General features: G+C 39.3%; 1 protein-coding gene across 1 annotated transcript; it reads left to right on the plus strand.

Annotated features, from left to right (window-relative positions):
* The first annotated feature begins 3,846 nt into the window (after positions 1 to 3,846).
* fbxl22 (F-box and leucine-rich repeat protein 22) lies at positions 3,847 to 14,318 on the plus strand. The gene is made up of 2 exons (XM_026202755.1): positions 3,847 to 4,566; positions 13,533 to 14,318. Exons 1-2 carry the CDS (start codon positions 4,232 to 4,234, stop codon positions 13,879 to 13,881), a joined length of 684 nt encoding a protein of 227 aa, XP_026058540.1. The 5' UTR covers positions 3,847 to 4,231; the 3' UTR covers positions 13,882 to 14,318.
* Positions 14,319 to 17,185: the final 2,867 nt, after the last annotated feature.

A 17,185-nucleotide genomic window follows, 5' to 3' on the forward strand; every position in this document is an offset into this window, starting at 1 on the left:
TATTGCTTGCTAAATAGAGAAAGTGCATGCCATTGTGTGTGTACATACAAATATGCATCAGATGGTCCGTGGGTGTGCTGTCTGAGGCGGAGACTAGCTGTGCCCCACTTCTGTATCTCACAATGCAAATAGGGTAAAAAAAAAAACAATCATTAGATTACTTTTTTTTTTTTTTTTTTGCTGAACAGAGATGAAGTAAAACTAAAAATGTGGCACATTTGATAATATTATGTCAGTTCAGTGTCTTGCATTGTCGGTGTCATGCCTTTTCTGTTATCAATTCAACAACAAAAAAATAAAGATAATTAGATTTATTAATTATATATTACATGAATATTTTATTTATATGTATGTGTGTATACACACACACACACACACAGCGGGCAAAATAAGTATTAAACACATCATTTTCATCAGTAAATATATTTTTAAAGGTGCTGTTGACCTTTTGTCGGTCAGAACCCAAGTAATCCATGCATACAAAGAAAACAAATAAGTTCAGAAATTAAGTTCTGTGTAATGTATATGTATGAATAATGATAATATTATTAAACATTTTTCACAATGTACAGTGATCTCAATGTTAACTTGGGTGTATTTTACATACAAAAGAACACGCAGTTGCACAGTTTGAAGTGCTGACACTGAAATGAATGCTTCTGTATGTGCTGTTCTCAAACACGGGTGTGGGTTCAGTCAGACTGTGTCACAGCGCACAACCGCATGCATTTCCTCTGCTCTGCACATGTCACTGCTGCAGGTGGAGCAGTGTTCTCTTCTACCTTACTTGAAACAGTGACAAGTACCTTCATTCTCGAATCTTTGTCAAAGGACTACTTCCAGTGTCACCCACTATGAAATGTAAACGTTGAATGGTTTTTAATGATGTAAGCCACGCCAAACAAGAGCATAAGAGGGCGTGCTTCGTTCCCATTGTGAGTTCTTCTTATCCTTCCCCCTCGCTCTTTCTATCAATTGCTGCCACCCACACGGTCACTTTTGCACAAGCTCCCAGGGGCAAAACAAACTTCAGGGCTCCCCACTCGCCACGTGCCAGAGCTATCGTCTCTGACAGGCAGGAAGAAGAGGAGTGGAGTAACAGCTGCTCGACTCGCTCACAGGTGTCTGTCTGAGGCCGTCATACTTTAGAATGGACAATAAAGTTCATTCTCTCTCTCTCTCTCTCTCTCTCCTGATAGACCACAGCTGCCAGTAAGATCACGTTGCTTGTGCTATCAAGTGCAACTGCGTCAATAGCTGCACATTATGACTCAGTAAGAGTGACTCAAACAGTACAAGCTGCAATTGCACTTCACCCGAGAAAGATTCACCAGGTCCACTGTGAGTTATCAGGTGCCATATCAAGAGTAGATATTGTGTAGAATAATTCCAGTAAGTAGGCAGGAATGCTATGCTAGCCTAGCTTATTTTAAAAGTACACTTTGCCCAGTGAGCACAAGTTGTGTCGTCATTTTTGAAATTCTGTTTGGTGCTGCTAATGGTGCAAAATTACTTCACCTGTACTTCATTGTTGGGGCAAGTTACTTTTGAAAGTAATGCATTTATTGTGTTATGCATATAAAAGTAAGTAATTGTAGTAGTTACTTTTTATGAAAAGTAATGCAATACTTTCTCATTACTTTTTGACCCCTGTGTTGGGCTTGCTACTTTGTTTTTAAATAATAAAAAAGTATTTATTTCCAAAAACATTTTTTTTTTCAGGTGTAAAGGCTATTTCACACCAAAACTGAAGTTAATAAGCCTTCGGCTGAAGCAAGTGTTTGTGCACTTACTCCCAGTTTCTCTCAACATGGGACAGGACAGCTGTCAGGGATTTCATGGAAAACAAATTTACTAGCATTACTTATTTGAAAAAGTCAGATATTTTGTTGTAAATTTAAAAGTAATGCATTATATTTACAAGGTACTTTAAAAACAGTAAACTAATTACAGAACTTGTGTAACTTGTAATGTGTTACCCCCAACACTGCCTGTAATACTGCAGGAAATATATTCATTTCATTCAATGGAAAAAATTTAAGCAAGGCAACATAAATCATAAATTACTCAACTTTTAAAACCTGAAAAGATTTTAAAACACGAGGCATCATACACTTGTCAACTTAGTAAATTGTTACAGAGAAAAAAGACAGAATGACTAAGGACCTAAAGTCATTCCCAACATAAACACATGCAGAAATGTTGTTTTAAAGTAATTCTAAAATCTAAAACATGTTTGATATAGTGCGACTGGATTGAATCATAAGCTGCACCAGAGGAAAACAAGCACAAAAACAGCTCAAGAGATTGCATTTGTCTGTTGCATACATAATTAAGGATGTTTTTTTTTTTTTTTTTTTTTTTTTACAAGCAACCATACTAAAAACTGACTCTTATTCCTTGTGAGGTTTAAATTAACTAAATATTATTACATTTAAATATTATGCATTTTCTGGAGGACAAAGTCTTCAAAATGAGACACGGTAATAGTCCGAGGCAAAAAAAACTGGAATCTGTGCCCATCACACACTACGCTATTTTCCATGAAACTCCAACTCTCCAAAATCTGCGGACTGACATGGATTTGATTCTGGAAAATTTCTGGCAAACTGGCAGAGAGCCTTTTGTGTAAATGCAAGGTGGACTCATAAAGCAGGAAAACTGGATCACAAACAGAGACTTAATCTTGTGGGCAGCGCTCTGACAGTCCATGTCAAACTCATTTTCTGATCCCATTCCCCTCTCCTATCACTTCCTGTCTCTACTTAGCTAAGGCAAAAACATCCCCAAAAAGTACATATAAAAAAATATCCCAGCATCAGACCATTGTAACATTACCAGGATTAGAACCATCCCCGCAGGCAAAGGACATCAATAAAAAGTCAGGTTGACGCTGGACATGACGTCGGACAGACAGACCTCAGTATTTGATGCCAATTTGACATTGACTTACACAACCAGCTGGAGTCAGCTGACGTCATTATTGGACATCATTGATTTAGACATTGAATTTTGGTCACCTGTCGTTGTGTGTCTGCTGGGATAAGATCCGAAACAGTGAAATGTGCTGTAACAAAATAAGCTCTCCTCGAGAAGCCATTCTCTTTATTTATTGTGTTATCTTTTTAAAAATATGTGCATTTGGCACCGCTAAACTGATGGATAATTTCGCGGTTTGCAGTGTCCACATTGCATTTGTATTGCCGATTTTGAACTGGAAACAACCACTAAAACAAGGGTTTTAAACTTTACCGTGATGTCCAGTTTAAATAAGGCCATGTCCACACGATCACAGGTATTTTTATAAACAACGTTTTTTCTTCTTCCGTTTAAAAAAAAGGTCCACATAAAATGCAAATGCATGGTATGATTCACTGCCAAAACAACAGGTGGCGATATAATCTCAACCATAAAGCCATGTTGGCCAATCAAAAGCCTGAAAAAGTTTCCAGTAGAAACTGGACATAACAGCGCAGGCTCCGACGTCACAAGCCAAAAATTCTGGTTTTGCTGTCTACACGATAACACTGCAACCAGAGTTTTTGAAGATCTTCACCCTGGCAGGCTGTTTCAAAAAATGTTGGTTTCAGTGACCGGGTGCTGGGTTTGCGTGTGGACGTACAGCCAAACCGCGTAAAAAGCTGTGGTTTTAATAAATAACCCCGTTCTTGTGGACAGGGCCAAGTGTCCGATTGAAAGAACTGTATTTTTTCTCCCTTTTTTTTTGTGTGTGTGCTTTACCAATGCACAGTAACACAGTGAGATGAGTTGCACTCAACATCCAATTACAAGTGGTCAGAAGAGACGCATTTGAGAGAAATCTACTATCAGGTGTAAATGGAAATGTGTCTCCCTTGACCACTTGTGATCAGATCAACCCATATGCAAGCAGAACCAGGTGCCTCAGTGTGGACTGTCTTGCTATTCCCCATCCCCCAAGATGCAGGGCGCTGAGTGATAAACAGAAGTCACCACACTCTAAACATCCCTCACAACTGCCTCTTGTCCAGGCGTCAGAGACAGATGGACTGGAAGAGTCCATGTGCCTCACACATTTCCATTTTTGACCATGCAGCAGTCCTCCCAAAATAACCCCCATTCCTCACAACCTTATATGTGCAAGGCCTCAGCGAGGCTACAGTCTGGGGGAGAATCACAAATCCAGACCACATGAGACACGCCGTTGTCCCATTGTTGCTTTGTGATCATTGTGGTTGTCTCCTGTCTAGCTATGCATCTCACAGAACTAGATCAGGAGTGTTTGTTACACCTTTTTTCGTACCTAGACAAGGACAGTTGCCGCAGCCTGTCCCTGACCTGCGTACGACTAAGACAAGTCTTCCTGGACCCACAACTGTGGACGCTACTTCACTTCAGGTCCCTGTGTGAGCTGAGGAGGGACAACTATGTTCTGGGCTCTTCGCTAAGGTACCTGGCTGTATGCTGGCACTCGAGCAGGGTCAAAGTGTGCAACATTGAGGACTGGATGAAGACCACATTCCAGAAGGACCTCTGCAGGAAGCACGAGAGCCTCGTCAGTGACTTCCTGGAGCGTGTTTGCCACATGTGAGTGTTTCTGTTTGTCTTGGCATCAACATTCATTTTTGTCATTGGTTTGATCTTGGACGAGCAGATGTTGCTACCCTGATGTATTTAGACAGATGAAGCAATCTTAACAAATCCCATCTCCACTTTTGTTTTTAAAGTATAGTAATGGCACCTTGATTGTTTACAGACCTTTGCACTTTTCAAACAGTCAAAGAATAATGTTTGCACAAATCTGTCCCATTTTAAACAACAGTATCCCATGGCTTTCAAATGGTATAAAATACTAACTATTATTAACATAAACTTGTGAGACAAACTAAAATTTTAGTAGCTTTTGCCATAGTGCTTCTATATCATTTGCACTCGCATATTTTCAAACTTAGTGCATAAAGCAGTGTTGAATCCTAGATTTTACATCAGTGACACCAAATCACATTCAATTTTTGTTTCATAACTGATCATGACCTGTCGAGATTGATATGCACAAGAGCAAATGAGATCTGAACGCTATAGTGGAGGGAACGATTGTGAGTAAACAATAACTTGAAGTCACCATGAAATCAAAATGGACATTGCTTATATTTCGGGTAATGCTGTGCAATGTGTTTATTATAAATGTTCCTACAGCCTTCATACTGACTATTTTTATGATGTCTTTATATTTTTTGTTGTTTGTTAGTTTACTTTTTTGGAGCTTGAAACATCTAGTTACTGCTTCTGTTGTATGGAAAAGAGCAGCTTGAACATTCTTTGAAATATCAGCTTTTGTGTTCTCCACTTAAAATAAGTCAGGTTTGGAACAACATGAGGGCGAATAATGACATTTTTGTAAGGACTAACTCTTCAAGTCACAAAATTACCAAAATATTTTAAACTCATGGTAAAACCAGTCACAATTGAATGTTTATGATCTCTATCTGGCTTAGGAAGGAGCATATATGCCTTTGGCTGTGAAATAAATGAATTAAATCTCTATATAAATGGAAGCAAAGACACTGCACTGCAATTTTAAACATTGTCTGCAACAACTGGCCCATCAGACCACAGCTGCAGGCACACCGCAGACCATTCAATCAACAGGAAGCTGTGGGACCGTCACCCAAAGTATGGACTCAGAGTATGTTTTACCACAATTATTTAAAAAACAGAGCAATACGCCGACCATTCAGACGTTTTTATTTTTGTGTGTTGCAGCATTACTCATTTACCAGGTTCTATTATGAGTTGAGAAGGTTTACATGGGTACAGAACATAAAGCAATTTGAAACGTCTGTTTTCGAGGAACACAGCTACATTAGGACATAGCATGAATTTTTTTTTTAAGGAAAAGACGTCAGTGGTGGGAAGCTTAAACGTACTTCAGCATGAGCTGATGTTCCTCACGTAGCCATTTAACTCCACCAGTTTCGGACTAATAGGGATCTTCTCAAACCTCCGTTCCTTAAATATTCATCAGAAACACATTTTAGCTTCAAGCAAGCACGTCATCACAGTCTTCCACTGATAGATGCGGCTTGTGTTCGAAGCGTGCTGAGGCTGGGAATGCAGTTTGCCTCATGTTTTGAGTGACACAGGGTCTGTGGAGTAGCACGCAGAGCACAACTGAATTACCCTCTGGAGTTTTTAGGACAGATCTGTACAGCCTCTTCCAGGCAGCCAATAATGACGGGAGACATGATGGAGCTCTGTGGTCTTTCTGGCTGCTGTTTTGCACAGTAAACTCACTTAAGTCCCTTTCACACTGCGATTCCAGAAAATACACGGGTAATGTGTCCCGACAATTGTTCCTGGGCACTAGATTTTGCCCCTGTCACACTGCCAGTGATTACCTGAAATATTTGCGTGCATTCACACACAACCCGTAAAGGTCCTGCAAAGACAGGTGACATTAAGATGTGATGTGTATGGTACAAGTCAAAGACACTAGAGATGTTAACTTTCACTTAAGCCTGTGAACGATCTCAGTGTCAGCGCAGAAAGTGAGGAACTAAAGCCCCTTTCACACTGCCATTCCGGCAAATACAGGGGTAAAGTGTTCCTGTAATTGTTCCCTGGTCGCTAGATTTGGCACTTTCACACTGCCAGTGATGACCCGGTATATGTGCGTGCTTTCACACACAGCCCTTGAAGATCTCATAACGACACGTGATCTCGGCGCGAGACGTGTAATGTAGGAGCCGACAACTCTTGGCACGTTATACTTTAACTGAAGCAAGCAAACGATCTCGGCGTCAGCGCGGAAAGTGAGGAACTAACTGATCTCTGCTTCATTACAGTTTGCACATATGTTTCCGTCGCGAATGTTGATCTTCCTTCAAAACAGCCGGTAAAAGAGTCGCACGATAACGTGCGTCATCACTTCGATACGGAATTAGATCTGGCTTTTGTTCACACAGCGCTCGTTCCGGATCGATTACCGCAATGTTACTAGGTCCCCGACCCGGGTCTATTCGGTAATCAATTCCGGGACGTGGTTGCTTTCACACAGAAGGCGACCAGGCAATGTTACGGGAATATTGCGGGTCCGACGTGCAGTGTGAAAGGGGCTTAACTGATCTCTGCTTCATTACAGTTTGCACTTCTTTTTTTTTTTTTTTTTGCAAACACTGATCTGCCTTAAAAACACCTGGCAAAAGAGTTGCGTGACAATGTGCATCATCACTACGACACACACTTTACGCCATTGGTTCTGGCTTTTGTTCACACAGAGCTCATTCCAGGACAGAACCCAGCAATGTTACTAGGTCCCCAACTCGGGATAAATCCCGGAATCAATCCTGGGACCTGTTTGCATTCACACAAAAGGCAACCCGGCAATATTCCGGCAATTTTCCGGGTCCAACGTGCACCGTGAAAGGGGGTCTAGTGTTATAGGTTCCTCAGGTCTGTGTTGTGGTTGATGGTTTCCTCAAGAACAATCTGATAAATGTTTATAGAACACAAAGCATGTTTGTTAATGAAAGTTTTAATCAATAAGTATGAAGGAAGAGTGTGCAGAGTGTGAAGGTTCTCACACCACGATGCAAAATTCTCTAAAGAACCAAAGCCAACTCAAGATGGTTATTGAGGGTTCTTAAAAGGTTTTTTTTTAGGTTAAGAAGTTTTTAATGTTACATTGTGTGTTCATCAGTGCAGTGCCAGTTGTTCTTTGACCAGAGAAAATTGGAAATTGGAGAGAAGCAGAAATATGTTCCTCTGAGTGAAGTTGAGCCTACAATCAGTTCTTTGTTGATGAGGGTGGAATGCACATGTGTCGCAGTCACTGTGCGTTGTGTGTGTGTGTCTCGCTCACTTTCCTACAAAGACACAGACACACACACACAGACACACACACACTTGCTGACGCCATTGTGGCAATACATTTCAGCTGCAGGAAAATGTATAAAACACTAAGCACCTGGGGAAGAGACAGTCTCAGATGGTGTCATTAAGTTCAAGTAGAGATCTAGTTTTATTCTTCATATAAAACTTTTATTTTCTTTCTCTTCTTGAACACCTTTTGCCAACTTACTCTTGGCATCTATTAAAATTCTGAACCGAAATTAGAAATTAGTCCTGGACTGTCTTTTTTGAGAACCAAACTTGCTCCCACTCTAGAGCAGGGTCTAACCAGCACAAGTGGTACTACTAGTGACGTAAGTATACATTGATTGGCCAGATGTGTTCAAAAAAAGCCCTAACCCACCATGGTTTAAAACACTGTGTAAACATACTGCAAACATTGTGTCAACTTATTTGGCAAGTATAATGAACAGCGAGAGATGGACGGACGCTGAAGTGCTGGCACTTGTATCAAATGTAGCACTGTTGAGTTGTTGTTGGAGATTTCGTCTTTCCGTTCTTTAAATCGCTTTACAAATACGTCTACATTCCATGTCCATTATTGTGAAACCCACGAGACACAACAAAAACTCAGCGTCCTCCATCCTCCTGTTGTAAATGTTGTTTTTCTTAGTTTCACAAATGAGGTCGCTGTAGACCGGTTTACGTCACTTCTTAATACACATTCTCAATGCGAAAGCAACCCTTTAAATGGTATTGGGAAATAGCTCACGCAAATTGTTCGCAAAAATTGGACTTTAAAATAAAGTGTGATGAATATTATTCTGAATATCTATCAAAACATCCTTAAAATGGTCAATTTACCCAAGAACTATATCTATATAGTAAGAGTAAAAGTAACCTTTCTTGAATTAGTAGGAAATGCTGATGATCACAATATGCCATTACTTTAAATGGCCTGTAACTCTCAAAACGACAACAATTTGACTGCTTTGATCTCCAGCAGACCTTTGGCTCCAAAACAAGAAACTGAATGCATTTGTTACGTATAATTCGCATGATAAATAACCATTTCTCAAAACAGGCTATTAGAAACCAAAAAAATAAAGAAAATAAAGAACGCAACTACATTTGACCACATCCATGCGCTGTATGGGACTTTTCTGTTGATGTTCTTGGCATAGACCAGTCATTAGGGCCGCTTCAGGGAAAAGAAGTCTCTAGTCTCATTCCTACAGCCATAGACACACCCTCCACAGCGTCCCGAGAGAGATATTAGTCTCTTGAAAGACTACTGTCACTGTGATGACTCTATAAGTTCAAAGAAAAAGCGCTGAATCCAATCCCTTTTAAATTACCATCGTGCAACGTGTGGGATGTCTACAGAGGCCGTATCCACATGGGGAAACCTTCACGGTTTGTGTTATGCAATATAAGTAGGGTTTTGGCCCCCAACACCCAGCCTCATTCAAAGTAAAATAAGACAGTTACGTCTTTGTTAGTCTTTTTGTTAAGCCTGTTTGATGGAAATGCCTTTAAAAAACCAAAGCAAACAAAACATCTGCACAAGAGAAGGGCGGAGCTACCAGAGGAAGGCATGCTTATGTAACCGGGGATGATGCGACTCATTTATCTGGCGTGTTTACTTCATCTGGCCGGCTCTGAAAGCTCCTCCCGCTCAAACACAATGCCTGAAAGTTGCTCCAGCAGAAAAAAAATACTATCTAACCGACCGATTCCCGAGGCTTTGAATTCTTGCGAGCTTCTCTCATCCTTCCTCTCCTGCTGATCCCTTTATCAGACCGTCTGTGTCACCGATGGCCGTCTGCGATTAAAAAAAGCAATGACACGTGTGGTGTGAGATCCGCCCCATGGTCAGGGTTATTGGGACAGTGCTCATAACACTTACAGGCGGCTGGAATGTGCCGGTCTCACATGTGGTTAAGTGGTAAGATTATGTAAGAGTTTATATAATCTGCATCAGTAAACGTGATTGACATCTCAAAGCTACAACCATTAGCTCCCTCCGTGTGAGTGTGTTTGACCCTGTGTGAGTCTACCAGCAGGCTGCAGCAGAGGAGAATCACGGACACACAGAAGGGTGACTCGTCAGTAGCCAGTGAGGAAGGCTCCTGCTGCCCGAGCTCATGACATGAGAAATGGCTCGGCTTTCAGCTGGTGCTATTTTGCAAGAGCACCAGCTGTGTTTGTGTGGCAAAAACAGCTGATACAGCAAACACTGACTTAGGAAATGGTTTTTGTTATGCTATGCTTAGTATAATACCATGCAAATTCCTGATGGGGCTACATAAATTATTGCCTAAAGTCTTGGGTTACAGTTACTATGTTGCAAAATGTGTCAATTACTGTCTATTGACAACACATTTATTACACAGTTTACCATTTTATGTGTCCCCCGGGGAGTGAAAAGCATTTGTCATGCAGTAAGCTAGTGTGTTTTCCAATCTGTTATTTTCTGGCGGCCATTTTTTTTTACCAGCAATCATTACATATGTGAAATTAATATCCCATTTTCCCTGTCTAATCACTTAAAGGTGTCTTCCTTGATACTTCCTATACTATACTAATACTAAACTAAACTATACTAATATGAGACAACTAGTATAGCTAAGCTTTTTTTGTGGCGTTCTCTGTTGTTTGATAATTCCGACTAGCCTGACACAACAACACGGGCTTAACCACTCGGGTAAGTTTTGGGCGGAGCTTTGTGTTTGTTTGACCAATGGCAGATGGCTGAGCATTCACAAAACCTGTTTGAATGTTGTTGATTCTATTAGTGCATTTAATAAATTTATATTAATTAATAATTTTCTTAAGTTTGTAAGTGTGTGTTTTTGGTTAAAGTACTTAAGAAGAATTACTAAAGATTTTTTGACGCAAATGTATGCAGAGACAAGTCTAAGTCATTGTTGATTCCAAACACTGTCTCTATGGCATTTTCAAAACATTTCTCTGTTGTTTGAGAAATCTGACCAGCATCACACAGAAACACAGGCTCAACCAATAGGGTCACTTTGGAGCAGAGCTGTGTTTGTTTGACCAATAGCAGACAGGAGAGCATTCAGTAAACCTGTTTGAATGGTTTTGATTTTATAGCCACATTAAATATGATCTTTACAGATTAAATGAATAATTTACTTAAGTTTTATGTCACTTAATATATATTTGAATGTGCGTATCTTTTACGATTGCATTATTCTATTCAAGTCTAAAATGCATAGACAATATTAAGTAAGTTGTTTGTAAATTAAATCCCACAACATGTAAATACTGTCTTTTAAAACATTGTTCTTTGGTTTAAAATCTTAACCCCTGCATAGCAATACTGACTGAGTTTGGGGATGTGGTTATCAATTAGAGATCGACCGATATGGGTTTTCTATAGCCGATGCCGATGCCGATGTTTGGAGGTCAGGGTCAGCCGATGGCCGATATGTGCTGCCGATTTTTAGGGCCGATATCTTGGAGTTTTCCCCTTGATTTGCATGGATGCACAACACATTTTTTCTAAACCTGTCATAATTTATTGAGCACTGACTTGAACCATCTCTTCATTCATCTTAATTTAGTGCACTAAAATTAATAAACTGACCAAGTATTAAATATATAAAACAGGTAATATATATATATATATATATATATATATATATATATATATATATATATATATATATATGTCAATCATTTACATAAAAGTTTTAGAGCATTTACATTTATCAAGTAGAATTTTTCAAGTTTGTTGGAACATAAATGTAAACTTAAAAATACATTTAAATAAATACAATTTTAGAAATAAAAATCAATTAAACTGAAAAATATAAAAAAAATATATATATAAAAAATAAATAACAGTAGTGCTGCAAAGACACTAGCAACCAGCAACATTTGTGTTTGGTATAATGACACAGAACACCTAAAGTGCATTCTAATTTCGAACTTACATCGCAGTCTGTTCATTATTAAAATAAAGTCAACCAAACATTTAAAAAGTTACACTGGTCAGTTTAAATGCACCCTATACAGGTCCTCTCTGCTGTAATGCAAAGGACGTTTTTGCTCATGTGAAGAGGATAATATTGCCGTCTAGTTTACATTAAAAAAAATATTATAGTTTAACACTCAGATACATTGCGAATATGGAAACATTTGGATATGTGCAGAACGAGACATGAGCAATAACCTCCAAATACATCTAGTCAAACCCGCGCTCGCTCGTCCTCGTATGGACTTAGTGCACATGGCATAATATCTTCTTTTTAACATAATAATAAGGACTTCTCAAGTGAGCAGTTATCATCACAGAGCTCTCCGTCCCCCTGGACGTCCACCCGTCTGTCGTGAGCGCAACAGAGGATGCTCAGGATAGTTCATCCACAACTTTTTTCTTCTCCTGTTCATAAAGATCTGGCACAATCTTTTCACTCTAACCTCTTTCCTTCATCATTATATCTGACAGGGAAGCCAAAATGCGCGGGACGTTCAAGCTCCTCCGCTCGGCATTATCACTGAGTTTGGACTGAACATGCGCAACTTTTTTTTTTTTTCATAAATCAATCCGCGGGTCACGCGTATGCCGAACTGAAGATATTGATCTGAACGGATCACGGATCAATGATCAATGATAATCCGTTGCACCACTACTATAGTGTCATTTGAAAACATTGCAGTTGCGTTTCAAAATACAACAACGAGCACCACGAAACCATTTAAAGAGGCGCATTCAGCGGTCTCCTTGACAGAAAACATTCAGCAAAGTAAAATGATCTCAAACGTATGGCGCGCTCTCTTCATTTTATCAAACGATCATAATCACATTTATTCATTTTACAGTCCTGCTACTAGCATTTTATTAATACTAAAACCCCTTTAATTCAGGTGAGAAAGCTTTTTTTCCAAGTGGCTTTTGCACATAATAATAATACCGCTGCAGACGCATTTTGCAGCATTAAGGTTATTACTTGATCGTTAATTTAAACGACGATCGATCATGGAAATTATCAAATATTGACATCCCTAAATACAAATGAGTTGGATGGAAAACTGGTTATTGTCTGCATCAAACCATGCTTCCGAACACATGTGATTCACCGTTCTGGGCAGCTCCAGGACGGCTGTCTCTCCGAGCACGGTGCTGTCTGTGAGCGGGGCGGAGTAATCACGCTGCAGTGTTTGTAAGAGCTGACAACTTCTCCACCCCATTTACAGAGTGAAATTCTCTGACTGCCTTTATCTCGCAGGTCTGTTGTTGAATCTTCCAAAAGTTTTCACTCAGGGTGCTTCACATGTAGTGGCTGCAGCAGCACTTTCCACCGCGCCAATAACACGGGGCTGCCCGCCGACGTGCCTGACTTTAAATCGGTGCTACTAAACACGGATATCGGCCGATGCCGATATATTAAAAAATGACAAATATCGGCCCGATATATCGGCCGAGCGATATATCGGTCGACCTCTATTATCAATATAATCGACCACTGACATACAGGGAAACCTGTTTGAAAACAAGCAACATTGAAATGACTTCAGCTTTAACAGACTGTTGTTTGTTATTAATTCACTTGTCCAATCTACACAAAAAGCAAACCAACTTGTAGGCTCTGGACGTTGCACTTTTCAATTATTATTCCTGTCTATCAGCATGACACATTTTTTTTTGTGTTTTTGTTTTGTTGTTGTTTTAGGTGTCCGAATCTACTCTCGCTGACTCTGTCTGGATGTGGGCACGTTATGGACCGCGATGTTATTAACGTGCTACAAAGCTGCAGGAGGCTACACAGCCTTAGTCTGGAAAACTGCGCTCGGATGACTGACTCTGTCCTCCAGGCTGTTGTGGACCACGGCCACAGTCTCACAGAAATGAGGGTGGACTTCTGTCGCAACGTGACCCAGGCGGGGCTGCAGGAGGTCAGGGACAAGAGACCAGAAGTGCACCTGAGCGCGTTACACAGTGCCGATATGATTCCAGACAGCAAACCGGAGGAGAAAACACAGACCAGGAGAGCTCTGCAGAAGTTCTTGATCTTCTCCTGACAGCTAGAGACTTTTCCTTGAGAATTAATGTAAAATTGAGGTTCACAACACTGTCCAGTGCAATTATGGTCTAGTTTAATTTTTTCACAGTTTATTTTGTAATTTCAAAAGTTTCCTTTTCATCTCTGAAGTTTTCTTTCCAATTTTCCTTGTTACAGTTAGTCTTCCAACCTTTCTATTACTTTATGTAATCAGCAAATTCATTCTTTCAAACTCATTCTTTGTTTCTTCTCTGGGTTGTTTTTCATTTGTTTGTTTGTCCATTTGACTCCATGAAATGACTCAGCGGTCAAGTACACAGTACAAACACTAGGTATTCAATATGCAGGGCAGTGGCCCAGTCCAACATTTCAACCAAATCTTAGGTTTTGATAATAAAACATTTGTGAACTCTGTGAAAGACAGTATTTATTAAAAGCACAGCATGTTTTGGTTGCATAATCTAGGTTAGTTTTGGAACAACTCATAGCTGGTTATCCTCGTTGTGGGTTTTGGACTTCCTTCTAGTTATGCAAGAACAATATTTGACAGAGCACAGGTTTACATACAGCCTTTCTGCATGACATGCATGACATTTATTAAGAAAAAAGGTACAAGAGGCCATACTACATTGTGAATAATTAATATACTGTGTTATATATATATATATATATATATATATATATATATATATATATATATATATATATATATATTATATTCCCTGGGATACAAACCCTCAACCTTGCGCTTGTTAACACAATGCTCTACCACTTGAGCTACACACACACACACACACACACACACACACACACACACACACACACACACACACACACACACACACACACACACACACACACACACACACACACACACACATATATATATACACACATACAAAAGAGGAACAAAGCATTGTTATCACTTCTGTAAAACCATATTTCATTAAGCAAATTCATTCATCTTGTATTATAAAACAGCTGGTTGGAATTTCATCCATACTAAAACACACCTAAACCTAGCAACCCATAGAGATCAAAAATTAACCTCAGTTATACTATCTGTTTTAAACATTATTTGCAGGCTCTTTGCAGAGGTTTGGATATAAATTAAAGAGCTAATGTCATTTTGTCATTTTTGTCATTTTAAGAGGACACAAGGAGACGAGCTGTATCTATCTTGTCTTAATGGAGAGTTATAACCTTAAGCCTGAGTTATTTGAGGCCATGTTGGACATCTTCCAGCGTTGTGATTAGAAACATATTATGTAAGAGCTGTGGCGTGTAGAAGTAGGTTGGACAGTGTCTGTGTTGTCCACGTGACCACACTATTTTGCGTTGTAATTGCAGCAAAAATAGATGTTCTTGTCTCTTGGAGTCACAGAAGTTGTTCTTCCTCTATTATGCCTGTTTGACCTTTTTCAAGTGTATGCAATCCAGTCAAACACACAAGTACAGTTTCCTCAAACCCCTTAGGGCATCATCAAGGCTGCATGAAGAACAATTGCACATTCTGTCCCTAAATAGTCCGTAATATTATGGAGATAAATTTAGAAAAACATAATCATTTGTAATGAGTCTTAACAGAAAGTCCCTTGTTTTAAAGCCAACGTTCTCCACAGGACGTTCTTTGCGATGGATTGAAGGCTGGAGGGTGAAATAATATTGGGATTATTTTTTCTTTCCCTCTAATTCCTATTATCTGTATCTCTTTCCAACTCTCACTCTCTTACTTTTGCTCAAGGTTTGCACTTGTCAAGTTACCTAAGTAAAGAAAAAAGCTTAAATTATGACTTTAATTATGCAATGTCAATTATCAAGTTATTTTTCAAAGCCTGTTATTGTGTTCTTGAAATGAAGACGGTTAGATAACATCGGTCTAATCAATGCTTTATAAAAATTCCCATGACCAGAACATCAAGGAGGCCATGTGACTCATGGTCCACCCATAAAACTTATCCCAACCCTGTGAAGCCAAGAAATGGTACTGGCCATGACATTTTGTAAGACTTTGAGAGGTCAAATGAGTGGCAAAACATGATCAGCATGCTGTGATTGCCTAAATCTACTCAATCAGGTATTTCTTTGTTGTGGATGTCATTCCACTCCAAATGGTTATGTAATCCGGTTAATGTTTCTCAAGTGTTTGATAATGTCAGGGGTCCAGCAAACAGATTTAGAAAGGTGGAAAACTTTAGACACTATTTATGTGCACGATCACGTGTAAGCAATTAGGCAAAGGAGCCAAGAAATTGCAGTAGCCTTTTAAAGAAAACGCTACAAATGCCAGAGAGTGTAGACCTTGTATTTTCTCAAAACAGAGAACTAGTTAACACCCAAGGGCAACAGTAAGGTTAGTGTTGATTGGCTGTAGACAGCATTGGGCCTCTAATGTGTGTGATCACACACACGCCTGAAGCTACACTGGTTGCAGTAAATCGTTGGATCTGTATAGTCTACTATGGGCAAACGCAATCTCTGGGGAGGCAACGAAGCACACTTCAACATCTATTTCTTCCATTTTGTTTTTTGAAAGTTTTCAGCCAAAGATCAGTATGAAAAACATCATTTAAAAAGCTATTTTTATTTTCAAAGAAAACAATCAAACACCTATCACCCTCCCTAAAATGTTGTATAGGTAGTAATGGCAGACAAACAGTTGCTAGGTCTTGCAAAATATTCACTTTTTTTTTTTTTTTTACAGAGTTAAAACTTACAGCAAATTATTGCGCAATCAATGTTTCGCCCTATTTTTTGCAAACTTTGTCAGGCATTCGTTACAAAGTTGTATGAGATGGCAGGATATTGTGATGGCTTACACGCTTTCTCAGGTATTTTTTTAGAAGGTCGTAAAAGCTACCGTTTAAATACAGCAATGTTACAAACTTACGAACTCCCGGCATTTGTAAAAAAAAAAAAAAAAAAAAAAAAAAAAGGTCATAAAAGAAGGCAACTTGCCTTTGTAAATGTTGTCAGGCATTTTCTGGAAGGCTATAAAAGGAGTCAACATTACTGCAATGATACAAACGTTCAAGGTTAAAGTGACGTAATAAAAAAAGGTCAATATTTTTGCCTTACAGACATGATCAGGCATTCACACAAAGGGCTTTAGATGCAGCCTTCCAGCACTGAGAAAGCAAGATTTTGGTATTTTAAAGTTCATCAGGCATTCATACAATAATAATGGTGTAAGAGACAGAAATATGTTGAAACTTTCAGGCTCACAATCATCACCTGGCATTTGCAAGAATGTCACAAAAGACAGCAACATATTGAGACAGCAACATTTTGAAGGTCTTCAGATCTCAATAAAAATGTGTGAC

The sequence above is a fragment of the Carassius auratus genome, chromosome 25, assembly GCF_003368295.1.
Source record: "Carassius auratus strain Wakin chromosome 25, ASM336829v1, whole genome shotgun sequence".
In the NCBI taxonomy this organism is placed as follows: Eukaryota; Metazoa; Chordata; class Actinopteri; order Cypriniformes; family Cyprinidae; genus Carassius; species Carassius auratus.

Excerpts from the sequence above, each read along its gene's own strand:
- fbxl22 (XM_026202755.1), top strand. The coding sequence starts at position 4,232 with ATGCATCTCACAGAACTAGATCAGGAGTGTTTGTTACACCTTTTTTCG. Across the intron at positions 4,567-13,532 it reads CTGGAGCGTGTTTGCCACAT|GTGTCCGAATCTACTCTCGC; the intron begins GTGAGTGTTTCT and ends TTGTTGTTTTAG.